This window comes from Pollicipes pollicipes, unplaced genomic scaffold (assembly GCF_011947565.3).
Source record: "Pollicipes pollicipes isolate AB1234 unplaced genomic scaffold, Ppol_2.1 Scaffold_5724;HRSCAF=6776_pilon_pilon_pilon, whole genome shotgun sequence".
Classification (NCBI taxonomy): Eukaryota; Metazoa; Arthropoda; class Thecostraca; order Pollicipedomorpha; family Pollicipedidae; genus Pollicipes; species Pollicipes pollicipes.
Window position 1 is genome coordinate 13,257,659 of NW_023596746.1, and position 27,854 is coordinate 13,285,512.

Sequence of the window (27,854 nt, forward strand, 5' to 3'; positions counted from 1 at the left end):
TGAAGCACTAGCTACCGTTTTGTGCAACTTTACTCGGAAATACTATCTGCAGTTGTGTACACCTTTGCTCTGAAGCACTATCTACCGTCGTGTGCATGTTTACTCTGTAGTACTACCGTCGTTTTATCTTCCGTTGACAGCCAACTGGTCGACATGACATGTCCGATGCACTGTTGGCTTTGCTGTACTGATGCACGGAGACTTGTGTTTAGGCACTCTGTGATGCGTTCTTTCATAGACGGTGAAATTCGCACAGAGCGTAGGGGACTCAGGAATGTGTTTTCGTTTCTTAATGCACCGTCATAGGCGTAATGTTAAACCCGTTTTGTACACATTACGGCCCAGCCTCTCAAGCTTACAAAGTTGTATGCCCTCGCTGCCACCTGCGTCCCACTGCGTCTGAGTTGTTTCAGGTAGGATCGCCTAAATTTCCATCGACGGTGATGCTTTATTTTACCATTCGAGTAGTTCTGACATGATCAGTACGATGGCCGTCTATCACGATAACGGGAAAAGTGCTACCTACCTCAAAGGCAACATAGTCGCTCACTCCGAATACGCCGTGCTGCAGACAGTTTCACCAGCTGGTATTGCTCTACACATTAATATCTGCTCGGTCGTCACCAAGCCGTGACGAAGAGGTACAGCTTTATTCAAACTACTGAAAATCATGTGTCACACTTTGATACGCATGGAGTAGTTCAGCCATATATAAAACCTTGAGTGTTTGGATACGTCCTGTGCCGAATTGGAGAAGCTCTGAGAACACCCTCCGGCGTCGCGAAAGTAGCAGCCCAGCGTCGCTTATGCCGGGATGCTGATAACTTCTTAAAACATTTCATCATGACATATGCACTTCACGTTGCGTGATGTTCTGTCAGCATAGCACCTCTACTCACGGCCGTCAGCTTCTGCCAGCCATTGATGCCCAACAGAGTGAGAGAACTGCACTCGTGCACGACTCACATGAACCTGTTTTTATCCAGCGCGCTTGGTGTGGTCGACGCGTCGTTTTTGGCGCTTGCTCAGCCTCATACCACACACATTTCTCAGCACTATAGGCTAGACCCGTTCGGAGGCCCGGGCTTGCATTCATCACGCGCCGCGGCGCATCCGCCCGCCCTTCGTCGTCAGCATTCCCAGCTGTCCGCAAGTTTGCAAGTCATCGCCGGACGGCGCTAGTGTAGCGAGTAGTCGGGTGGACGGAGCCGGAAGTTGTTGAGGCCGCCGCGGGGCGCCGCCAGTGTTCCAAAGCCCGCCGCGGCAGCGGCCGCCGCCGCCTGGCCGGCCGTGTATGCCAGCGACGCTGTGACAAACGAGGCGGGTTAATTAGCAAGGCCCAAAGAACGGCGCCGAATTCATCTGTGTAAGGCTTCCGTTGGGGAGGAGCATCAAATGGCAAGGCTTGGGAGCGATTCGGCGTCTGCATAGTACCAGACGAAATATACCGTTAAGAATGATGAAATGAAAACTGGAACGGCGTACTCAAAGGACCCGGAAGTCAATGGCACATGACGTCAAGCAATTCCGCAAACCAGGAATCTAACAACTATCCAAACAAACTCCGTTCCATGAAACAACGCGCGGTCCCGTTAGCCATGTCGTTCACGCCTGGACTGCAGCAGCCAGCGGCCAACAGCCGTTATCCGCGCGGCGTCCCCCGGCTGATCGGCGGATTACTGGGAAGCCCGGGCTGTCTGGCGGCTGGCGTCGGCGACGTACCGGCGGCGGGAACCATCGCGCACGCCGCGCTGCTAGTGGTCGAGCCGATGAAAGACTGGCCAATCATGGCGTAGTGGGCGGGGCCAGACGGCTTCCACGTTGAGTAGACGGGGTAGTCGCCGCCGGGTGACGTCACAGTCGAAGTCGAGGCACACAGCGACCCTGGCGGGCAGGATAAAAGGTTAACGGAATTCTGATGCTCGTGGGGTGAGCTGCTTCAATCAAGCCGTTGCCGAATTTTTACTGAGACATGGCAGGGACTAGTGACACACTGCTGCCTGTTGGTCACTTCAAACGTGTGTATGCGATTGACCAGGTGAGCAGTAAATGTGGTACTATAACCACATTGGCTGAAAGTGTACGGCACAAAACACGAACACATCAGCGAAGTTCGACATTTGCTTTGCGTGGACTGTTCTAAAACGAAATTACGCTATGACAAGTGCTTCGTCTGCATCGTCTTTGCCCATGATGTCAAAGTACAATTATGCAGCGTCTGACTCCGCTTCGCTGGGAAATAAACAAGCCTCTTCGGGCTTTTCGGCAGGACTATTCTCCGTAGCTTTTGAATGCGTGCAAACACCACGTAAAAGCTTAATGGATAATTTTGTTGTCGCAACGCATACGCCCCCAGGTCCTCCGTTCTTCTGTACGTTCAAGCATCTGTTTCCCCTCATTTTGCTTCGGTTCATCTCAGGCCGTCCCTTCAGATTTTACACCAATGAATCCCGGCAGTCGTCGGCGGTCACGTCTGAGGGCGCCACTGCCTCCCGCCTCCCATCCCGAGCCACCGTTTCCACGTGTGGAACGCGCGGCTTCCACTGCCGCGTCGGGCGGTGATCGCTAATGAGTCAGAGCCATTTTCACCAATGACTCGGTGTTGGCGTTTACTCCTGAGTCGGGGTGGATCGGTGTTGTCGTTTTGTGGTGTTATGGTACTTCTCATTGGTGGGTTGGTACGACAGCTGTCATCGACATGTCGGAGATGGAGGTTCCTTCTGATCAAAGACGAAAGCCGTGGTGTAGTTTCCTATTCAGCTGCCCCCCCCCCCCCCCATCTCCAACTTTGAGAAAAAGTTGGCCAAATCCGAGGGGAAATCTGCTTGGTGGCGTACTTTGGCGGGTGGTGGCGTAATGCTCCACTGCTCGACCCCTCCCCTAAACTAATTTTGCAAGATCACGCCCCAGATGGGAGGGGTTGGCGATTCTCGTCGATGGGATGGGGTCAGGAGTGAGTGGCGATTTTCATGAGTGGGTTCAGGGTGGTGGTTCCCTTCACTGTTGGGTTGGGGGCGCCAGTACATCCATGAGTCGGATTGGCTCTCACCGGCGGGTGGGGGTGGCAGCTCTCACCGGCGGGTGGGGCGACTGCTCTCACCGGTGAGTGGGGGTGATAGTTCTCACCGGTGGGTGGGGTGGCAGCTCTCACCGTTGAGAGGGGTGACAGCCTTCACTGTTTGGCGGGGGTGGCAGCTCTTACTAGTGGGTGGGGTGGCAGCTCTCACTGTCGGGAGGGAGTGGCAGCTCTCATCGTTGATTGGGGTGGCAGCTCTCATTGGGGGGGAGGGGGGCAGCCCTCACCGGTGGGTAAGGCTCACCGTTGGGTGGGGTGGCAGCTCTCACTATTGGTTGGGGTGACAGCTCTTACCGGAAGGTGGGGGATGGCGGTACAGCTATGGATCCCGTCGGCTCTCACCGGTGGGTCGGGGCGCAAGCGGCTGCTCTACCACGGCCGCGTGCTCGACGGCGCTGGTCATACTCAGCGCCGGACTGCGCTGCGCCAGCAGGCTCCGCTCGTTGCGACGAAACTTGGCGCGGCGGTTCTGGAACCAGACCTGGCGGCCAAGGTGGCGCGCGCGTCAGCAAAGGCCCGTCACCGTCTCCGTCAGCTCCGTGCCGAGGGCGCGCGTCGAGCTGGTAAAAACGCTCGCGCCACCGCGACCTGACACAATTAGCTAATCTAATTACGCGGGACCGTGCCGCCGGCGAAACCCAAGCCAGGCCGGCCGGCTCGCGTTACGGACCAATCGCGGCCGGAATGTCGGCGGCCGGCCGACGCCCGCCGGCGCCAGCGGGACGGCACCGGCGACGCAGGGGGCGCAGGGGGCGGCGCGGGCGGCGCGCCGTAACGGCTGGCCCCGCCAGCGGCTGTCAGCCGAGCAGATCAGCCGCTCCGACGGAGCGTGGATGCCGGCTCCGTCGGGACGCGTCCCGGTCCCCGTGGAGACGAAACAGCGGCAGCGGGTCGGCAGCGTGCCGGCAGCGGAACGGCAGCGGGCCGGCAGCGGGACGACAGCGGGGCGGCAGTGGGACGGCAGCGGGATGGCAGTGAGCCGGCAGCGGGACGACAGCGGGACGGCAGTGGGACGGCAGCGGGATGGCAGTGAGCCGGCAGCGGGACGACAGCGGGACGGCAGTGGGACGGCAGCGGGATGGCAGTGAGCCGGCAGCGGGACGGCAGCGGGACGGCAGCGGGACGACGGCGGGACGGCAGTGGGACGGCAGCGGGATGGCAGTGAGCCGGCAGCGGGACGACAGCGGGACGGCAGTGGGACGGCAGCGGGATGGCAGTGAGCCGGCAGCGGGACGGCAGCGGGACGGCAGCGGGCCGGCAATGGGACGGCAGCGGTACGGCAATGAGCCGGCAGCGGGCCGGCACTGGGACGGCAGCGGGACAGGATCCGCCGCGATGCCAGCCGCCGAGTGTGACAGGACGCACGCGGGGCAGCCGAGAACGTCTGAGAGACGCCCGGTCCTCGGGAGGTGGTCCCCAGTGGAGTCACACTGGCGATAGCTCAGTCATTTGATCTGCTCCCAGCAGCCGTGGCTTGACGAAGCTCGCGCCACCTACGGGGGTCGGTGATGACCCCAAACCCCCGGCGGGCGCGGCTGAGCTCGGCTGGCGGCGGCGCGCGCCTGCTGCTCTGTCCGAGGCGGCGTGCGGCGGTCGGTGCCGCCCTGTCCGGAGGGCGGTGACGCTCCGCCTGCCGTGACGGGTGCCGTCACTGCACATCAGGCCGATCAGAGCTTGCCGCCGCCGCCGCCGCCGCCGGACCGCCGCCTATTTCCGGCCGGCTGGCGACGGCGCCGCTGATCCGGCCCGGGCGCTCCCCTTCCCGCCCCTCCCCGCCCCTCCCCGCCGGCCGCCACACACAGGCACCGGAGGCAGACCGCTGGCGGCGAATTATTGGTGCCAGCTTCACCCTGAACTTGAACGGAAGGCTGGCAGCGACAACAAAGGAACGCTGATCTGCCCCACACCAGATGCGTCCGGCCTTCCGCCCCGACATGTGGAACGAAACCCGTCTGATTCTGACTCAGTTGGGGAACACCCCACAGAGACATCGAAATGCTTAGTAGCGAGGCCGCTCGCCAAGCTTGTACGAAATATAAGTGGCTTTGTGTTTGGGCAAGCGGCCCAACCCGCCCCGACACGACCCGACCCGAGCCGTCCTAACGCTTTTGGAAAGCTTGCAGCTCCACAGCCCTTAGGCATGGAATGATGGCCGGCGATTTCACCAAGTTTTAACCAATATTTTTAAAGCTATGGCTCTGTGCGTAGGTTGTATCACTTTACGGTACCGCTGCATTTGTCATGCACTGCTACATTAAAAACTTAATCGATTCATGCGAAGTTCAAAACGAACTATCGTTTTGTTTCCAAAAACGCATGGCAATGCCGTATGCGAACGTCCGGCTGGAAAAAACTATATTATTAACTTGGTGGCACCAACTCCCTGGAGCAGCTCAGGCACCGAACCTGGCGCCCTGCCGACGGGACGGGACCTGGCGAGACCTGACCGACAGTACCTGGCGGGACCTGGCCGGAAGGACCTGGCACGACCTGACCGCCAGGACATCCGATTTAGGCAGGTGAATGGCTATGACCCATGCATGCTTTTCCAGGTGGTCTCAAGCCAATTCAGTTTTAGTTTACGTCTATATCTGTGATCAAATGTGGGTTGTGATGCAAATAAGGTGGCTTAGAATGTCGACCTCTGGCTGAGATGTTCGTAAAATGAAGCAAAAAATAAGGCAAAACAGCCGTGACCTGAAACCGAAAACCTTGGCTTAGGCTGGCTCAGACGTGCCTTCTGATAAGGTTTTCAGCACGCAGCCGGGCCATGCTTCTTATTCTTGTAAACGAAAAGTGTCACTAAAATAACACAGAAAGATATGCATGTCAAGCTGAAAATTTCCAAGGCGAATTTGTGCGGCCACATAGGTGATTACGGATCTAGATAAGTTCAGACTACCGAAGGCTTTCAAAGGTGCCGTAAAAAAGCATATTTTAACACGATCTAAGGTTACGAAATACCTTTTCAGAAGAAGCAGAAGTAAGATTTGAAATCTGTTCAGGCAGTGTCAAAACTGTTGAAATGGAAACGCCCCCGCTACATTATTAAAAATAGGATGAGCCGCGCGCATCATCGCCCACAGTTTTTAGTCGTAACTCATCCGTATCACAGTTTTTGCGAATTAGACAGCTGTGCACGCCGAGACGAAGTGCGACTTTTGGGCGCGTTTGTCGCACGTGATGCTTTCTCGACGCAAGAATTTGTATTTTAAGGTGCCGCAGGCGACAGACTGGCTACAGCACGTGCGCTATAGTTGGCTTAGAATGGTGATCGCGATCGCTGAAACGAACAACATTTCGGCGAAGCATTCACTGCGACTTCTGTTCGTATGTTTACACTTAATTAAAATAGGATGATAGCTGTAGCAGCCGTAAGAAGCATGTGAATGTCACGGTGCATCACCGTACTCGCTAACGTTGCTTACCATTACTGCCATGCAAACTCGGTGGTAAACTGTGTACAATTGACGGGCCGTCAGATGATCCGGACGGGGTTGCGTGACTCATCAGGCAATATCGGCATCCAACTGATCAGAAAGGTCGTCTTGCCATCTACCACTTTTATGGCCCAAACTTAACCAAGCCCTTTCCCTGAGTTACTTGGAGGCTTGCTCAACCTTCATACGAGAGGCATGAACAGGCAGTTTGTGATAGGACGCTTACTTTCACGTTACTTCACCTGGATTTCTTGACAAAGGGTATGTGGCCTTCTTAATAATTACATTGGAATAACATCTCAGTAGCTGCATTGTTGAAGTTCACTTGTAAATGGGTGATGAAAATTGGACTGCAATTTGAAAATGCAAAGAAATTTAATACTGACTTGAGGCGTACTCTCTCTTTTGTGACGGGGAGCGTAAACATTTACTTCACTTTGCTTCTTTATTATAGGAAATGACTTGACCTTATAATAATTGCAATGCTACTTCATGAGATTGAATTAAACCGCTGAAACATTATGATAGGTTTGATTAATCTCGTAGTAAACCAAATTTATTGTTTGGTCTTCTCCTTTGCTCTGAATTGAAACGATGTTTCCCAAGGCAGCTTTTCAATTATTTATCGGCTGACACCATCGGTCGATACCACCTGTTCCTTTGAAAATTTGACCGCAAGATATGGTAATGAGTTGTGTGATCTGTTTTCGTATTGTTAACTTTGAACTAATGTCTTTATAGGTGTGAGATCCTTTACCTAATTGCCGTCCAGCCTGGTACTTTAAGGTCAGTTAGGCAAGTGTTACGTTTCGTCTATTTTCGATCCGTCCCGTCCATGTGGGCTGAAACAAGTCAAGCTGGTCAATTCATAATTGGGTCTAAATGAAAGTTCCTGATTCAATCTAGCCCGACGCGTGACGTATTCGCATTCTGCGGATTCGGCCAACTTGGTAAGTGCTTTGCTGTGTTAGTGCTTATACGTTGTTTGTTATTGAGATAGGCAAGAGAGGTATTAAGCATCTGGTTTTCGTCATTACGAGTTCAGAATGCTTTGCTGACAGTTATCGGCGTTCAATACAAGAGGAGGTATTCGTTAAAAGGCGTTATCTTGACTGCATTTGTAATACACGACGCTTCGAGCTTATGTTCAAGGCCAGAAGTGAGCAGAGTTGAAAATATCAGGACGTAAAAACCCAGAATTCAATAATCAGTGCAGACATCGCCACTAAACCAGATCGAAATAGCAAATGATCTAGGCTCGCACATCCTAATAACCGATGCATGGTACTTCACTAAGAGCTAGCAGAAACACGAACAACTAACCCGGGAGGTTACGATAGCACATGACAACAGTATAAGGTTAGAATATTACTGACCACGAACATCCGGTACCATGGACGCTACATGAGCCTCCTGAGCATCGCTTATACTCGGAGTCTGGCGTCCTAAGACCCCATACGCGGCACTGCTGAGGGCTGTCCAGACGGCTACGCCGAAAGGTTTCGATGAGCCGTGCTGGTAGACAGGTGGATCAGGATAGAGAGAAATTTGCCAGCGGGCGTCGGTGTCCGTTACAACGAGCAGTGAGCTAGTTTGAATGTGCCTTACCGAAACAAGGCTGCTCAAACCAGGTTCCATGAAACCTTTTGTGTGTTCAGCCTCGGACGAAGATTAAAAAAAAAATGCGTGCAACGATCCCTGGGTCTGCCCTCTAGCTCTACGAACAGGTCTGGGAATAGGCCTAGAAATACTAATGTACAGCAATTTTTAGGTCGGCCCAATCGTTAGCTACTGCTAGCGTACATATTTCAGAGTTAGTATTTGTTGCGCTTTGCACCCCTGCTTATGTCGGTCTACTATGGGTTTGCCCAGTGGTGCATTCGCTCTCCTTCTCCAGGGTGTGCATGAAATGGTCACGTACGCTACGCGCTGTTTTCCCGGAAAAATATTCTTGAGAAAGGTTACAAGATATCTCCTCTCGACTATTCTGTCTAAGGTTTAGCATTCTGTTACACGGCGCGCTCGCAGTGCACCCCAACAGGCCCTGCTGGTATTAGATGTGGAGAGCGGAGAGCATAGTGGCAGGTTACCCCCTGCCCCTCCCCAACATCGCTGGTCAAGCTGTGACAAAGCATGGTTATAAGATGTAATTTACTTTGACGGTAGGACTATGCTGTACCTTATTCTGTCGGAAAGCACATGTGTTGTAGACAAAGCACAACTCTTCAAAGGTCCTGAATGCATGCATGGGGCGGCGCTTATTGCCAGCGGAATCTCGGTTTCTCCGTTACAGAAGGCGCGGAAGATAGCGGTAGTTTTGACCAAACCATCCGCACGCTGAGAATCCAGCAAGCATGGCCTCCAGTCAAAGTCAGCGCCAGTAAGGATCAGGTGTCGACCTCACCATTATTATGCCAACGGTTTGAGAAACCATTTTACGAACTCGAAACAGTATTGAGGCAATGGTCGTCAAATGCTTCATTACCGGCCAACGTTTGAATGCGGCGTTCGTTCAGTTTCCTGTCACTTCCCGCCTGTCACATTTGTATGATCAGCAAAAAAGCACGCTGTGCTCAGAAATTCGAACTTGAGAGGAGGCTTGCATTCGACAGCTGCGAGACATCGCTGCTGGTTCCTTCACAAGCCGAGTTGGTGAGCGCAGAGTGCCGGGAGAGTTCCAGCCTTTCGCGCAAAACCGAATTATGTCCACAGATATGTATGACATAACGGTGGAAGCCCAAGACATCGATTAATTTGCTGAAATTTACTTTTTTATGCTCACCTTTATGACTGAAAGCGGGGACGATTGGCAACAAGTATCATGAGCTAAATTAGTCATTCTACCTCTCTTGTTTGCTATCGGCGCGCGATCGAAGTTTATCATGACGCCAGCTGAGGATCTTGCAAAGCGATGCGAACATCCTTCAGAACATGCTGGTTTTCTTTCATCATTACCGAAAGACCCGCAACGTTTCCACACAGATACATCATAAGGTAATCGTTTAAATGAGTGCAAACAGTTCTGCTGTCGCTGTGAACTTTTTACAGTTCGTGAATTTACATGCTTCGGCATTGCCCGCCATGTCACACACTGCGCTTCCCTTGAATGATACTAGCCAGCGCCGACGGAGCCCTCCAATACGCTCACTGCCTCTCCACCTTACCAGCCGCTCACCCAGCTCACCGCCTCCTCGCGATGTAACTGCTCACCACGTCACACACCTTCTCACCACGCCATCGTCACGTCATCTCGCTGCTCACCCTTCCCTCCCCGGCGACAGCTCACCTGCACGCGCGCCTCGCTCAGGTTGACACGGCGCGCCAGGTCCTCGCGCACGAACGCGTCCGGGTAGTGGGTGCGCTCGAACACGCGCTCGAGCGCGGCCAGCTGGCCGAGGTGAAGGTGGTGCGGTTCCGCCGCGGCTTCCGCTTGCGCGCCGCCTCGCCGCCGACGGCACCGCCCTTGGCCGTCTGGTCACAGTCCTTGGCGAGCTCGTCCTCTGTCGGACCACGGCGGGGCAGGGGAGGTCAGGCTGCGTCGGCACGGGTGCAGTAATGTCGGCGAATGCATAATGGGGGAGCGCGTGCCAGTGAGATGCCGCATAGGCCATTTTTCGTGCTACACCTTCAAGGGTGTGTCTTGGAGGTGTGTAGAGTACTCAAGTCCGATCTGTTGCTGGAGGAGGAGGTAGTTACATCTACCCTGCTTGGAGCCTCGGGTTTGTCGCTATCCGTAACGCTTGTTGACTCGAAAATACACAAAAATGATCACCTGAGTGTGTTCCCACTTTGAGCGAACGAGTGACGAGTCCATGCCTAGCCCACTGTACGACAATATTGAGCTGAATTGACCTCCCCGCTATATTTTGGTTTTCCCTAACCCCAGCAGCGGAGCATGCATAGGGAGATGTGCCGTACTGGCCACAGCGCTGTGCTGGCAAAGAGCTGTGCTGGCCAAGGGCTGTGCTGGTCAAAGGCTGTGCTGGCCCTCGTGCTGGCCATACATGGTGGAGCACGTCGGCGCCGTAGCCATTTTTCAAACAATTGGAATCCCGACTGGAGACAGCATTGCGTTGCAGATATTGTTCATGTAATATACCGGATAACTAAGGTCAAACACGTTTCAAACGAATACATGCGGAGAAAATATACCTTTAAATGCACCATCAACATGCATGCGTGATTTCGAACACATAGCACTGGCTTGCCCGCGTGACTTCGCCGAACGCTAGTGACTGCGATAAGGCCAATCAACACCCAATAGGCACCCTTTAAACATTGGAGAGTGGTCGTGGTCATCCATCCTGTAATCGCCAGAACGCGATGCTGATGCTAACAAAGCCATTGTTCGGCCTCAAGGTAGCCCGAAGCACGCTTGCAATTTTGACAGCTACCACTTATTTTTAGGAATAATACTCGCCCATCTCCGTGTGCCAAGCGATTAATGAATTGATTGTAATAATAAATGGGTTGATTGATGGTAATGCATCCCTTAAGTGCCGCGGTTACTTCCGAAACTTAATGAAATGTTTAGTAAGTGTTTGGGCACTCATTGCGTAGCAGAGAGTTTGGGAAGTGCGTCAGTTTAGCGATATTGTCTTTAATTCAGCAGTACACACGACTCAATGCAGTATCACAGCTTGCTCGGTGCACGTACAGCCGGCCTCAGTCTTGTCAGCCCTCTGATGTGCCTTCACTCTTCATCCCTGTTTCGCGATCGCGGCATGGTGAGCTGATGGACCACACTGCAGCTCATAGCCATACATACGCAGCCACAGCTCACAGTCACTCCTCACAGCCCTAGCTCAACTAACGGGCAGCGCTGTGCCAGCCGACTGCTGCACAACTACACGCTACGGCGTCGGGCCTCTTCCGCCTCGACTGCCGCCGATGGCGGTGGGCCCACTCCGCCTCGACTGCCGCCGATGCCGGTGGGCCCACTCCGCGCCGACTGCCGCCGATGGCGGTGGGCCCACTCCACCTCGACTGCCGCCGATGGCGGTGGGCCCACTCCGCTTCGACGGTCGCCGATGGCGGTGGGCCCACTCCGCCTCGACTGTCGCCGCCGGCGGCGTACCGTCGCCGTCGCCTGGCCATCCGTCACCGCCCGCCGGCTGCATTTGACAGGCGCGCCTCCGATCCGTCAGCGCGCGGGCGGGCCGCGTCGCGGCGCGCCACCGAGCCGACGCGCGCGCGCCGGGTATGCACCACGTGGCCGTCCAGCCGCGCCGCCGCTGGAATGTGCCGATGCCGCGGTCTCCATCGGCGGCCGAGGCGGGCCGGGGTCGCGGCCTCATCGGCGACCGGGGGCGGGCCAGGTCGCGGCCCCTCATCGGCGGCCGGGGCGGGCCGGGTCGCGGCCCCTTTATCGGCGGCCGGGGCGGGCCGGGGTCGCGGCCCTCATCGGCGGCCGGGGCGGGCCGGGTCGCGGCCTCATCGGCGGCCGAGGCGGGCCGGGTCGCGGCCCCTCATCGGCGGCCGGGGCGGGCCGGGTCGCGGCCCCTCATCGACGGCCGGGGCGGGCCGGGTCGCTGGCCTCATCGGCGGCCGAGGCGGGCCGGGTCGCGGCCCCTCATCGGCGGCCGGGGCGGGCCGGATCGCGACCTCATCGGCGGCCGGGGCGGGCCGGGTCGCGACCTCATCGGCGGTCGGGGCGGGCCGGACCGCGGCCCCTCATCGGCGGCAGGGGCGGGCCGGGCCGCGTCGCGATGTGATCGGCGGTGACTGTGGGCGGGCTGTGGTGGGCGTGGGCAGCTGGTAAAAACACGGGAGATGAACTGGACACACCTCGTCGGGCTCATGTCTGAGCCGCCTCCTGCGCGCTGCCACGTGTGACCCTCGATCTCATAAATGCGATGATATGCGCGTTGTCGCCGGTCGGCTCGCGTCAGGCACACCGACTCCGAAACTTTGTGGGCAGATTCGTTCCCCTGACAACACTTCCCTTCTTGAAGTTGATCTGAAAGAATACCTCCAATTTGAACATATGTTTGAAATTATTTATCATATTAGCATTTTTATACTTTTACAATGATAATTTTAAAAATATATGTTACTGTAATTTTTTAATTTAATTGATTTATTTACTTGTATCTATTTTAATTCAATTTTACGATAATAATTAATAACAATTAAGTATGCAGTGAAATTACATTATGCCAACTTTCAGTCCAAGTAAAAAAGACGTATATCTTGTTCTATCAAAAGTGTCATCCTAAGAGGCTCACCTGAGATGAGAAACCCGATCGCGGTCTTAGATTCAAACTTAGCCATTGCCTCTCGCATAGATGGTGTCCATCAGGAGAGCAAATCGTTCGCAGTAGCCCTCACGTGCGTGGGTTGATAGCAGACTCGAGCCACCTCACCAATGACAGCCTTCGGGGCCATCATGCACTATGTAAGCAGACTAACATCTCTGAGTGCGAGTAGTATCATTAGATAGGGTGCTGCAAAATCTTACATGTTTGCAATTGCGTACGATCCAGCAAAAGGTTGTCGGGTCGTCGGCTGTAACCTCTTTTCGTGTCCCTGATTACCAGGTAACGCGATCTTCCGAACAACTTCGGTGTGTTATTGATTAACGCTAGACTTGCGCATCACATCCTGAACTGCATACCCAGTGCGATTGGGCTTGGGCACTAGACCAACCCGGCAGGAACCTCAGCCATGTTTGCCATCACCGTCCCTGCCGCAACCATTCGTGTCCGTCCATTTTGCATGCTCTAGTCCCCATATCATATGTGTCCCATGCTTTTATATCCATGGCACAGCATACACCTGACCAATGATTTCAGATCATAATTTCGCCCGTGATTAGAAGTATGGGTTGGTGGTTCTAAATGAGTGCAGTTCAATTGTGTGATTTGGCAATGGCAGCAACACAATGGGCCTAATATATATTTATTCTTATGCTCCGGCGGGTTGTTTCGTCAATATGCACTTCAATGAAACTTTGAAAAGGCTCTTAACAAAACGGCTTGCCCTTAACAGCTTGCGAATGCCACTTGCAAAATTGCGGAGCATTGAAAGTCAACGCCCACTTCACGTTAGTCGCATCGCAACGATTGAAACATGTTCTTTGCGGCCAGATGAAGCCCCATATCTAGGTTTTTTCAGCATTTTATACTGTCTATTTCGGGACACTGAGAGGGTCGGCTGTTAAAAACAGCGAAGTCAGCCGACTGGCCGGGCCATGGAGAATACACTGATTTGTCGCCGAACTGTCATCCTGGGTCGGCCGACCAACAAAAAATCATGGAATATTTTACCCGGAAAGATACCATGGTGCCGTAGAGTAGGATAAAGAGTGCTTACCGAAACGTTTGCGGTGCTGTGTGACGAAATGTTTGCCATAGAGGCATAATATCTATGCATGCAGACCTCATGTTATGTTTTGATGCTGTATTATCTCGTCTCGGCCGTCACCAAAATTCGCTGTCCAAAAACATATTTGGCACCAAGGCTGGAGTTCGGCTGGAGTTCTATGGTAGACGGGGTACGGCTGAAGGTCTGTAGTGCATCTGAAGGGCTGTGGTAGGGCTGGAGGTCTGTGGTAGGGTTGGAGATCTGTGGTACAACTGAAGGGCTGTGGTACGGCTGGAGGTCAGTGGCAGGGCTGGAGATCTGTGGTACAACTGAAGGCCTGTAGTATGGCTGGAGGTTTTTGGTGTGACAGGAGGTCTGTAACACGGCTGGAGGTCTGCGCACAGCTGGAGCTCTATGGTACGGCTGACAGGCTGTAGTAAGACTGGAGGTCTGTAATACGGCTGGGGGTTTGTGGTGCGGCAAGAGGTCTGTAGAACAGGTGGAAGTCTGTGGGAACGGCTGGAGGTCTATGATACGGCTCGTGGTCTATGATACCGAAGGAGGTCGTCATTATGACGGCATGGCCATGATCCAGCACGGAGTGAGGTCCTCTTCGGACTAAGAAAGTATCGCTTCAGCGGTTGGGAGCAGACCAGGGTGGGACTGGGAGGAGGCGTTTGTCCCGACCAACGGGAAGCTCGAGCAACGCAGCCAAGTCGTGCAGACGTGTTGGATTTAATAAAACCATATGAGAGCTACTATTGCGCTGAACTAAAACTCGCATCGTCACAGTTGCTGAAATTTAGGCCTGCACAAAAAAACATTACAAGCAGCTACCCGGCTTAATCAAGCGCGTAATGTTTGGGAGGCTTCCAGCCCGGTTTCTAGCTCACCATACATCCTGACCTGTCCAGGCTGTGCAAAAAAGGAAAAACCAGTGCCCATACAACTCCGTAAAGCGGTCTGGCTACCAAAACATGCCATCACATAAGTACAATAATCATGGCATGTCATGCACGCCTTGTTTTCATACTTTGACCGCGAAGGGCCCCCAATCCTGCGGAATGTCCCCATGTTAATCGCTTTATCCATGTGCGGCGCTGTACCTTTGTGGCACCGCCCTCTCTGGGGTTGGTGTATTTGTGGCACCGCCTTTGAGTTGGTATATTTGTGACACCGTCCTCTGGGGTTTGGTATATTTGTGGCACTGGTCTCGGGGTGGGGTATTTGTGCACCACTCTGGGGTTGGTGGTAATTTGTGGCACCAGCCTTCTGGGTTGGTGTATTTGTGGCACCGCCTCTGGGGTTGGGTATGTATTTTGTGGCACCGCCTCTGGGGTTGGTGTATTTGTGGCACCGCCTCTGGGGTTGGTGTGTTTGTGGCACCGCTCTGGGGTTGGTGTATTTGTGGCACCACCTCTGGGGTTGGTGTGTTTGTGGCACCGGCTCTGGGGTTGGTGTATTTTGTGGCACCGCCTCTGAGGTTGGTGTATTTGTGGCACCGCCTCTGGGGTTGGTGTATTTGTGGCACCGCCTCTGGGGTTGGTGTATTTTTGTAGCGGTTTGAGGCTTTGGTTTGGCGCTTCAGCCTCTCTCAAGCCTCCGTCATCTGATTAGCTACCGGCGGACGCGCAACCAATAGCTTCGGAGCAGTTGGGCTGCCGGCTACACTGCGTTTTGCTTATTGCCGCGTGCTCTTTGCATGGGTGTAACTTTGCTCTTAGGTGAGGATGCAGCTGCATCTCCCAAATTTCAGGGGACTGATTCTGGACTGAATCTTCCAATCAGGAACTTAGCATTACGTCTATAGCTTTGCAAGTAAAAATAGGACCTACAAGTTACACTTGGAACCCGAACTTTTTTAAATGTTTCAGCTCATGCTGCTTGCAGCTACCATCCCCTATTAGACCATACATCAGTTGAAGTTATATGCCGATGGTTTAATTTGTGTTAGCTAGGTCTGCTTCTTTCGTCATCTTTGGCGGCAAAATGATCCTCAAGCGTCAGTAGCAGATGTGTTTTTTTTCTATGGCTTCTGGATGTGACGCTTTCCCATTGAAATCAAAACTTTGCCGAACAAAAAACGCCTGTGAAGAGAGGCGATAAATGCAAAAATATCACATGAATTAGAGGCCTATGCTACATTTTTTTTACCCATTTTCCAGACAACACACAGGAATGGGCATCCGACCCTTTTGCTTCGAGATCATGGATATTTTGTGATAAATATCTGAGCTTCCTTTAGTGAAGCAATGCGGTGCCTAACACACATGGTAATGAGTTACTTCTTTTGAATCGGTTTGAATATTAATCTAATAAAGTCTGGCTACACATAGCACTTCTCAATAGAATGACACGTTGCCACCGCGACACCGTAAGCATTTGATCAAAGTACCTATGACATTACCGATGATTGCATGATACACGCTGGAACTTCAGCAGTATTTGATCTCAAATGTCAACTTTTGCGATGCATTCTTAACTTGGTTGCCGTGGAACAGGCATGTCATTGAAATCACTCGCACATACGATGTTGCTGCAGTTTAAGGAACATTCCCAGCCCCGGGAAATGGCATGGGAGCTCATCGCTAATTAACAAATTACCCAGCACAGCGCACCGACTTCTTTAATTGGCAAAACATGGTAGCGGGCAAAAAGCCGAAATGTCGCTCGCTTCCCACAGCGTGTTTGGGGTCTGTAGCACCTGCTGAATGCCACCAGAACATTAGCGGGCGTGGGGCTCGCAGCTCGTTTGGTGAGAGACAACCGTGAAATGATGCTGTTGGCCCTCTGAAAACCGACAACTTAATCAGGCTGACTTTGCGCAGCCATAAAATCAGACTTGACAGCCTGGTTTCCCTACGCACGTTTTCATCGCAGCGCCCCAGCAGCATTCATGCTTGTTGGCATTGCTGTACGAGCTGAAGCAGCTGAACCCTACAACTCGCCGGCCTACTTGGTGATCAGCAGTTTATCGCGTCATTACCCGCTTTGCAGAGTTTGTTCTGTCCGACACGACGCATCATGAAACCCGACACTGCCCGCTGCGATGGCTCCCAACGGCTGAAAAAACCCGTCCGTCGCTCCAACAGCGCCCGTGGGAGCCGGCCGTCTTGGCAGGGCGGGCACAACATTTGCGTTCGTAAATCCGTTTAATTGCCTGTTAATCTACGGGCGAAGCCTCCTGAATTAGCGCGGCGCGCGCCGGCCGCGCCGTCGCCGACGCCGACGCCATTGTATCGTCGACGTCGACGGGCCCGCTCGCGGCGCGGGTCAGCGCTGGCCTCGGGCGACGGCCGGCCTCCAGCAGCCCGGCATGTGCGGCACCGACCCCCGCCGACAGTTGCTCGCGCCGATCAGAGCTGACAGTCGCGTCGAAAAAGCGGCCTGCCCTCTCCGGGGGATGCTCCGGCGGCACTTCAAAGCCGCACCGCCCGCTCGCCGGCCGCGCGCGGCGGGTGAATCAAGCTCGCTCGGTCTCTCGGGCGAGACGTGCGGGCGGGCGAGAGGTGGAGTCGATCTGAGGTGAGGAAGAGTTTTGAGGGAGCGTAGGAAGGGAGGGAGGGTCGTAAGAAGCCTCCTCATAGTCGTGAACCATTTGGAGAGTTTGCCATGGATGTGGTACCGTCGCAGGCGTCCAGTTCGGGAATCCACGGGATGGGTCCGGCCCTGCATCCAGTTTTTCATGATGCCAGGCACACGTGATGCTTGCAGATACCAGCAGGAATGTGTGGCACTTCTTTGTGTAAGCCCGGAAATTACTTCCTTTCTTCTTGCTTTAGGCGGCCGATCGGTTGTTTTGCAAACTAACATTGATGTCTATGAATCATTCATTTTGACGAGTGGGTATTTCTTAAGTAATCAGCAATCACCGCTGCTTTGATCGCGAGGTGGCCCTGCGGCTTCCTTTGGTGAGCCCCTTCAAGAGCAATCGTGTTTGAGTCACGACACGACCCAGACCTCCTGCTGCATGTGCTGTGCACCCGCTTGCGCTGCTCGAGTGATGAAATAGGTATCGCTTTTCCCAGTGACGGTGTATGTACTGGAGGGAGGGTACCCATCTTGGGAGAAGTTAGCACAAGAGCCTGAACACTGCACGGAAAGAAATGTGGCCGAAACCGCGTTCGCTCGCCGCTTCCACTTCAATAAGTTTCTCAGAGGCTTTGCCGTCATGGGATATTCATCTTTTGTCGTGCAATTGGCTGAGCAGGAACATTCTTATAGTTTCGTTAGCATTACCATCACAGGATATTCCATGACATAGCCATTCCTCGCGAGACCTCCATCCGGCTATCTGCCTGAGTGACTGCAAACACAAACTAAGGCTGGATTAACCAGCTCGTTGAAACACCACAGCGGCGGCTTCTGCTCCAGCTGGTGTTTATTGACCCAGCTGCTGTGGCCTCCGCACCCCGTGCCGGCCACCTTGTCCCGACCGTCGCGGCACGTGGCACGCGGCCGTGCCGGCCACCTTGTTCCGACCGTCGCGGCACGTGGCACGCGGCCGTGCCGGGCCACCTTGTCCCGACCCGCCGGGGCACATGGCACGCGACAGTGCCGGCCACCCTTGTCCCGGTCGTCGCGGCACATGGCACGCGGCCGTGCCGACCACCTTGTCCCGACCCCCGGGGCACATGGCACGCGGCCGTACCGACCACCTTGCCCCGGTCGTCGCGGCACATGGCACGCGGCCGTGCCGACCACCTTGCCCCGGTCGTCGCGGCGCATGGCAGGCGGCCCTGTCGGCGTCGCCGCTGCCTCGTTCCCCGCCGCCAGTTGTGGTGCTCGTCATGTCACCGCCATGATCGGGCCGCCATGTTAACACCGCCGATGATGTTCACCTGGGGCTTCCGTGACGGCCGGGCTGTAGTGCTGCGCCAGCATCGACAACTCCGTTCAAACGTGCGGTGCCACGCCGACAGCAGCAGCGCCCGGCTCCGCTGACGCGCTGCAGGGGTGCCCTACATGGCTCCCAGAGTGCTCTGACTCCAGCTCCTGGAGTGCTCTGACCCAGGCTCCCCGGAGTGCTCTACTCAGCTCCCGGAGTGCTCTACTCAGCTCCCGGGAGTGCTCTACTCAGCCCCCGGGGTGCTCTACTCAGTCTCCTCCCGGAGTGCCTCTACTCAGCTCCCGGAGTGCTCTACTCAGCCCCCGGGGTGCTCTGACTCAGCCTTCTAGAACGCTCTGCTCAGCTCCTGAAGCACTCTTGAACTTAGCTCCCGGAGTGCTTTGTCTTAGCTCCCGGAGTGCTCTGTCTCATCAGCCGGGCACTTGACTCAGTCCCAGGACACATTAGCTCTACCCCGAACGCTTTGACACTGCTCCCGAGCATCCTAGGAGGGCATCCTCACATCCCGGTCAGGAGACGCGGCAACATTTCAGCCAGCCAATCGCGGCGCGAAATACCGGCTGACATCGTATCAAAGCCATTAGTCTAAACGGCCGCTGTCGGCTCGTGTAGTGGCGGCCGCTTGGCTGCCGGGCGAGGGCAGAGCCGTGGAGCACGGGGCAGAGCGTAGGAGCGGAGCGGCGGCGCGCCCGCGCTGGTGGGCGGCACGTGCACGAAATTGGTGCAGGGGCGCTGGAGAGAGCAGAGGTGACGCAGGCAGATGCTAATGCAAATATTGCTTTGGGGCGGCCATCAAAACGGAATTGAAAGCCCAAACAAAAAACATCAATTTACACTGATGTACATACACCAATGAGCAAATACGAAGATGCCATGGGGAGCGGGCGGAACTGGTGTGACCTGGACGACACAGTCCCGTGTCGACCGCCGGAGCGGTGGGACAGCTCGCACGGCCAGATAATTATAGCCGGCGTGTGTTTTCCTGCGGCGGCGGCGGCGCGCGCCGGCAGCATCTTTAGCATCATGTCAAACTGCGCGGCCGGCGCGGCGCGGTCGGCCTTTTGATCTGGCTGCGGCCCCAGTTTTATCGCGGCCGCCTGACGGGCAGACGGGCCGTATTGACAGTTCAAAGCGGCCGTTCGACGGGCGGCCGGCGGCCGGCGCGCGCTGTTGACTCGCGCGCGCTGCTGCGGGCGCAACAACAAACGACGGCCGATCATGCGCGGCCGGCGGCGCCGGACAGCGGCGATCGATGGTCTGTCGTCGGCGCCGGCGGGCCGCCCCCGCCGCCGCTGCAGGCCAGGGCGCGCCGCCGGAAGGCCTTGCACGCCGGCAAACATCCTGCGCGGGCCGCCGACGACGGCCGGGGGAGGGGCGGACAGGTGCTGGGATAACAGGCTCAACACTTGACAGACACGACCGGTCCTGCGGATCACGTCCGGAAAGCGATGTTTTCTTTTGCCTTGTGATAATTCGCGGCACTTTGGGTGATTCCAAGAAGCGTGATGGTATTAGTTTGCTAACTAGGGGTTTAAAACAAAAACTGAAGGATGGTGAAAGCGTCACTTTACCGATCACTTAAATCTCTCCAATGCCGCAATACGTTGAAAAACGTCGAAATAATAGTCCCACGAGATAGTGGGTAGACATGAGCCATCCGTCTCATCCGACCACGGCCGTCTCCCTATCACCACACGAAACTTATATTCGGTTTTAAAACATGCGAAACGTCTTATTAGCCGGTTAGTGCTGGCATAGCGAAGGGGGCTTTTGGGTCCGTACCCCGAACCCTCACCCAATTGGAGGTTGCGGGGGAGTTTCGTACGCCCGTAGGGTTTCTAAAACATAAAAGCAGCCCCACAAGACGTCAAAACACGGTCTCGAGCTTGGAGGGGTAAAAAAGCACACCTCAATTTTGCCCCGTCAAATGAAGGCCTTCTGGGCGAAATCCTGCTTTGCCACTGGCAGTTAGCCTCTTAATTCCCGACATAACTTCCACATTGTCATCATGTCCTCAAGTTGGCCTCAGTAGCCGATACACCCTATACCAGTATCTCCATGTCCTGCCGTGTTAATGTGCGGTTTTCTGCGTCAACCATCAGTAATATCGGGTAATTGATAACGCACATCCATAGCCATATTCACAAACATCGCCAGGAGGAATACGGAGCGAGCAGGATTTCTCGCTGACACGTCCCACTGTTAACAACACCACATTTATCGTGTGGTGCGTGTTTTAGGCACCACATAAATAATCCCCCAGACGGAACGGAAACGGCGCATGCCCCTCAAAATGGACAGCTGCCCCCCGCCTGGTGATAAACACGCGTCCCGCCCCGCCTCGTGCTCGGCAGCGCCGGCGCTGACACAGGGCTCGGGTGGCGACCACAGCCACCGCGGCCGGTCCGTAGCTCCTCCGCGGCCGGCTGCGCGCCCCGCGTCCTGTTTGTGCACCGATGTTTGGCGCGACCCTCCGTACGGCGGGCGACGATAACGAACTGGGCCGGGCGGGCGGCGCCGGCGGCCGCCTTCCCAGCGACGGCCGCCGGCAGCGAAACCGGAGCCCCCGGGAAATTAGGGGTATTTAGCGCCGCCATCCGTCAGCCAGGCCGTAAAACGTCAGCGCTCGCGACAGGCCGGCGGCACTGTGTCGCGCGCGGCGGGCCCGCCGGGCGGCGCCGCACGCAGATGGTCCCGGGGGCGGGCGGCACTGTGTCGCGCACGGCGGGTCCGGGGAGGCGGCGCCGCGCACGGCGGGTCCGGGGAGGCGGCGCCGCGCAGCGGCGGGTCCGGGGAGGCGGCACAGCGAGCGGCGGGTCCGGGGAGGCGGAGTCGCGAGCGGCGGGTCCGGGGAGGCGGCACAGCGTCGCGAAGGCGTCGCGACGGGGTCCGGGGAGGCGGCGCGCGAGCGGCGGGTCCGGGGAGGCGGCGTCGCGAGCGGCGGGTCCGGGGAGGCGGCGCCGCGAGCGGCGGGTCCGGGGAGGCGGCGTCGCGAGCGGCGGGTCCGGGGAGGCGTCACAGCGAGCGGCGGGTCCCGAGGAGACGGCGCTGCGCGCGGCGGGTCCCGGGGCAGGCGGCACAGCGAGCGGCGGGTCCACACCCGGCTGCAGAAGGGCTGCTGTGGGCCTGAAAGACCGCAGGCTGGCTGTGACGGGCCGGCAGGTCGCGAGGGAGACTGTGACCGATCAGCTACATCGCAAGACGGCTGTGACGGACAGTGACGAACGTTTGACATTTTTGAGCCTTCTGTAAATTCTGACTATTGTCACAGTGGGAAAGCGTGGCACAGATATTGTAGCGCCTTGGTGGCGCGATCAAGACTCAGCTACAGGCATGGGGCTGTCTCAACCATACGCATGCCAATATATTCTGGTAACGTGAACATCTCCCAGACCTTTAGTCCACAAAGGCGTTGACACATTCGCTGCTCATTAGCAATGGGTGGCAGAGCTCGAAAGGGTGTCTTCATTTATAATTTGCAGTTGTGACATTTCACTGTCATTGACGCATGAAGTGAGGCCCGAGTGTTTTCGCCTTGATGTTCTGTGCACACGGTCTGCATCTCAGTGTGTTAACACATCAGCCAGTCAGCAAACCTGACACTCCAATAAATCACATTCTTTTGAATCCTTCATACTGTGCAGACTGGACAGAACACCATCTCTAAAAGCCCGTCTGCTTTATTCGTTATCGAGAAACACGATGCTAGAGGCTGTTAGCTTTTTCGAGTGCTGTCACAATGTTGACGAAATAACCTACTGGTTACACGTAAGACAGCATTCCCAGCGAGAAGTTCCTTATTCCGACATCCACCGTGCCCTTGCACACTATGCTCATTAATTGTCTGTTTTCATAAGGTGTTGATTCCCAACTCCGAATGGACAGCGCAATAAGCTTCTGCTGAAAAATCGACATCCCTGACGACAAGATCATTAGGAGACTGTCGAATTAGCATTCTGAAGAATTAGCGGCCGGCATGCCTGTTGAGCGAGTGCCTGACGGAATGACTTATCGACTGAGTGACTGACTGACTAACGGGCCGTGCAGCAGTTGGTTGCCATTAAAGGGGCTGGCTAAGCAACCGTGCAGCGGTTGGTCGCCATTAGAAGGGGCTGGCTTACTAACCGTGCAGCAATAAGTCACCATCAGGAGGGGCTGACTAGCCGACCATGCAGCAGTTGGTCGCCATCAGGGGAGGCTGACTAGCCGACCATGCAGCAGTTGGTCGCCATCAGGAGGGGGCTGACTAGCCGACCGTACAGCAATTGGTCGCCATTAGGGGAGGCTGGCTAGCCGACCGTGCAGCGGTTGGTCGCCATCAGGGGAGGCTGACTAGCCGACCATGCAGCGGTTGGTCACCATCAGGAGGGGCTGACTAGCCGACCATGCAGCGGTTGGTCACCATCAGGAGGAGCTGACTAACCGACCGTGCAGCAGTTGGTCGCCATCGGAAGTGGCTGACTAACCAACCGTGCAGCAGGAAGTCGCCATCAGGAGGGGCTGACTAGCCGACCGTGCAGCAGTTGGTCACCATCAGGAGGGGCTGACTAGCCGACCGTACAGCAATTGGTCACCATTAGGGGAGGCTGGCTAGCCGACCGTACAGCAGTTGGTCACCATTAGGGGAGGCTGGCTAGCCGACCGTACAGCAGTTAATCACCATCGGGAGGAGTTTTATCTTGATCATTGTGCCCACCGGGGGGGGGGGGGGGGGGGTTTGATGCTGATTACCGTGACGTTCACTCGGAAATATTATATGAATTAATTGCTTAGTTCCGATGAATAGCAAAGCTTTTGAGTGCATTGATATGGCATAATCTCACATAATTAGGTTAATGCAATGATTGCGCGATAGCTTATGGTCAGCTGCACCTTTTATACTATTACGCACGGATTATATGAAACGTAAATGTGATTTGGCTCGCAGCAGATCCGACGCTGACGTTGCATTGAGACTTTTGGGCCGAACAAACCTCGTTGCGCTAATGCTCCGCGGGAAGGGCATTTACAAGGGCATATGCGGTGGGCGGGTTAGCGCACTGTTCAAAAACCTCCAAAAATGAGTTAATGGAAGTAGAGAATTACGGAAATTTACTCTGAGATTGTAGAATTTTGCGTTTTGAAATGTAAACACACGTATAAGCCAGTGTGCCGTATCATGGGAGTTATTGTTCAAAGTCGTGAGGCCGTCGGCATTCCAGCGTAATTAGTTTTTAAGCAACACCTGCAGCCTGTGACCAGTTTCAAAGAGCGATGCTACTCCGTGTTTCAAGCTGGCCAAAATAATTTTGGCGTAGCTCCTTACCTCCTGGCTGACCGGCGTAATTTCGGCGTAACTCCTTGCTTCTTTAACTCCGCCGGTTTCATAAGCCTGGCACCACCTCACCGAGGTAAATCGTAAAATGCCGAGGCTGAATTACTTTCAGCAACGTCAATGTCAATGCATGCGTTCGTTGCCAGAGCAGCCATGTCGTTGCCTGGGCCCAAACTTTTGGATGCCTGTAATAAATTATACATCATTGCTACAGCTACATGAAAGGTGTCTTTATGTACGGGTTAAATCAGCAATAAATTTTTGATCTGTCTGAAGATCCAGTCATAGAAAAGTGGCAACTTTTTATTTCACTTGAAATACAGATGTCCTACAACTCTTGACACTGTTCCACTGCCCACGGCTATATTATCGACCAAAGCTACTGTGGTTCGTGGGTTCATATCCTGAGCTTCCCTGTGCCTGATACGTGTGTAGGCTAAACGCATCTAAAATACAAAAGTTCACTGAAATAGCTGACTTTATCCTTACCCTATGTTGCGCAATTTGTGAACTCACATCACGTTTGTCCGTGCCATGGCAAGACAGATGTCAATTGCTGCGCAAATGTCATGATCTCGCGAAATTCGCGACATGTGGAAAAGAGACATATTTTCACACCCGCGTACCTAATTTATGCCTCACACTTGTTGGCACCTGTTTTTGATGCCTACAAGGTTACAGCGCGAACTTCCATTGCATTCATTTTCCCGCATACGCGTACAACGTCTGCCCTACGTACAAATTCCACGCTTGATATGCTGACATCGCTTCAGAGCTCAGTGGTATCCCACTGCAGGTTGGCTCTCGGTCTAAATGTTCCGCTCCACTGATCTTGTCTGGCCATGCGCCGGTCCCTCTGTGATCATCGCGATTTATTTTACCACGAGACAGAGCATCTTTTAAATTCATTTCAGCTCGATGTGAATGTCTTTTCCATGGCAAAGGCAGCTGCGCTGATGGAACCCGATGGGTGCCTGGTAGAACATGGAAACACTCCTTATCTCAAATTTTCCCGTAACTAGTAGACGTTTGCGGGCGAAATGTTACCTAGTTACTTCTTAGTCTGTGCAACCGGATTTGAAGTAAAAGCGCGGGAAGTTACTTCCCATGTCAAAATTGTACGCATTTGTCTCTTATTTACATTCAAGTCGTTAAAGCAGGCTTCAGGTCAGGAAAAGTAGTGGCCAAGCTGCTCCAAATAGGCAAAAAGTGTCTCAATCGCACTGTGGTCCGTACTGTCATGCTAATCCATTCAAAGGGAATACTTTCCACGTCATGAAAATATGGCAGCGCTTATAGTTGTCATAGCAACCACAGCGGCTTGTGCATGGAACTTGACGTAAACAAAGCGTCCGTTTTGGACACCGTTGAGTTTTGTGATCCGTTTATTCAAGACAGTTATAGGCTTCTATTCGTGCCAGTCTCTTCTTGAAAGGTGTGGTAGTTTCAGCCATTCGTCCACATTAAGATTGGATCTTACCAATATCCGCCTTTGTGCATTGCGCGCAGCTGTTTCGGCGTTACCACCGGTGTTTGATCGATTGCGGGCAGTTCGCGTGAACGTGGGTTTGATGCTGGCGTTCGTTGGTTCGCTGGCGAGCTGTAGAGAACCTTCAGTGCTGTGTGGTGAGAAGTGATCGACGTTATGTGGTCATCCCGTTACCGCAATCAGCCTGCTGCCGGAAGTGGGGGCGCATAAAACAGATCACCGCTGTGTGGCCCTTTCGGCATGCCAAGAAGTCCCATGTTTTTGCCAAGCCGGTGATTTGGTTGGTTAGGTAGAAAAGGACCGCGACGGCACGGTGCCTATCTCGTGTACCTGTGTGATCTCACAGGCACTTGTTCTCGAGTGCTCCACGTTCCATGCGATGGTGGTAAACGACCCCAAAGCCGAGTCATTGCGCGCGAAGCACGGCTTAGATATAGAACAACTTGATTATAAATATGTTAGGAACTGCAAAGACGCAAAAGTCGTAGAGAAGATCCTGCTCGTACTGCGGTCGGGACAGGAGGGAGTGTACCCCGATCTCAGCCGTTTCACTGAAGACAGGCTCAGAAGTCTGAAGCCGAACAGCCCACTCCTGCGATCCGAGCACCCCGCGACCGCCATTCGAACGCTGGATTCGCGGGCAAGGAAGGAGCTTCTCTCCGACTTGGAACAGTGGAAGAGTGAGGTGTCCATCGTCGACGCAGATCTCAAATCCGCCCATGCGGAGAAGATCGACAGCAACGATGGCCAGCTCCCTCCAGTGCGTGGCACAGGTGCAGCTGACCACGGCGAGGGAAGAGCAGAAGCCGGCCGACCCGAAAGCGGCCCGAATTTCTTCGTACGACTATGCCGCCTGGGATCGGTACGATGTGGAGGCGCAGCTGAAGCTGTTGGAGGACTCGGATACACCTCAGCAACCTGCGACGCTTCCGGAACGGAACGACCCTGCCATCGACGATCAGCCGGACGTGAAGGGGCTCAGCGAGCCGGAGAGAGCAGCCCTTGCGCTGAGGGAGAGAGAGAAGGGCAACGAGTACTTCCGCAGTGGTGACTTCGCCAGAGCAGCTGTCTACTACACGAGGAGCATTCACGCCAGCCCGACCGTGGCGGCGTACAACAACCGCGCCCAGGCCAATCTGAAGCTGAAGAAGCACGGCTCGGCGCTGATGGACTGCGGCTCTGTCCTGCGCAGAGAGCCCAACAACGTCAAGGCACTCCTGCGCAGAGGCATTGCCAGGCAGATGGCGAAGGACTGGATCAAAGCCAGGCTGGACTTCCAGCAGGTGCTGCAGCTTGAGCCGAATAATGTGCAGGCTAAAAAGTACATTGGCGAGGTGGAGAAGTGTATCATTGGAAGTGAGAAATCCAGGAAGAAAATGTTGATACAAGAAGTCGACTCGATTGTAGAGCAATCTGGAAATTGTGCTGACTTTAGTGATGTTGGACCTAATGACAGGCACGCCTCAAGACTATCACGTGGTGTAGGTGATGCCGCTGAAGCTCATGTTTGCAATCCAAATATCTACGACAAACACCAAAAGACGAAGAAGGCGAAGGGTACCGAGGGAGACGAAGTGGTAACCCAGGCTAACAGCAATACCAACGATGGCAATAAAATGTTCATCCATGAGATAAATGCGGGCGATAACCAATGTAATATAAGAACGGAGGACAACAAATCCAACCTTCGCCCGGTGCATGGGGAGCGATCGCAAATGCCGACAAATCAACCGCCTTTAGCTGTGGACGGGAGCGATCAAGGCGTCTGTGAGTCACGCTCGTCCCACCAATATTCATCGGCAATGGAGGTTCCGAAGGCCTCGACAGCTAAACCTGTGACCAGAGCCGTGCAGCTCAATACCGGATCGCACAGTGGCGAACCGTTGTCAGAGCCGAGGCAGCATGCTCAGTCGGTTCCTCAGCAACCGCCGCCAGGGCCAGCGACGGAACCAGACCTTCTGTCGACTCGAGCGACAGCACGTTCCCCTCCCAGCTGCACGGCGACCGTGGAACCTGTCGGGCATCAGCCCCATGCTGCTGCCTGTGAAGCCGCGCGGGATCCATCGCGTCCCCAGCCGCGCTGCTGGAGGCCGTACGAGTTCATGCGTCGCTGGCGGGCTCTGCGGTCCTGCAGCTCCCTGGCGCCCTACGCGGACCTGCTGCGCACTGGTGGCGCCTCACCAGCTGAAGGACGTGTTCGGCTCCGAGCTCGACGCCGGCACTTTGTCCATCATCATCAGGTGCGTGCTGGAGGTGATGCTGAAGGAAGACGGGGCGGAGTGCTGCCAACGGCTGCTGGAACACCTCTCTGGGGCGGAAAGGTTTCACGTGGTGAAGGTGATGCTGGATAAGCGTGATCAGGAGAGACTGGTCAGGATTGC

The 27,854-nt window shown here is 55.0% G+C and overlaps 1 protein-coding gene across 1 annotated transcript in view; it reads right to left on the minus strand.

Moving 5' to 3' along the window:
• Positions 1–428: 428 nt before the first annotated feature.
• The window catches only part of LOC119103797 (paired mesoderm homeobox protein 2-like), a 29,631-nt gene continuing 2,205 nt past the window's right edge, over positions 429–27,854 (minus strand). Inside the window, 5 exon segments of the mRNA XM_037227450.1 lie at positions 429–1,306; positions 1,723–1,884; positions 3,419–3,557; positions 9,803–9,912; positions 9,915–10,016. Coding sequence (XP_037083345.1) covers positions 1,179–1,306; positions 1,723–1,884; positions 3,419–3,557; positions 9,803–9,912; positions 9,915–10,016 — 641 coding nt within the window. The 3' untranslated portion in view covers positions 429–1,178.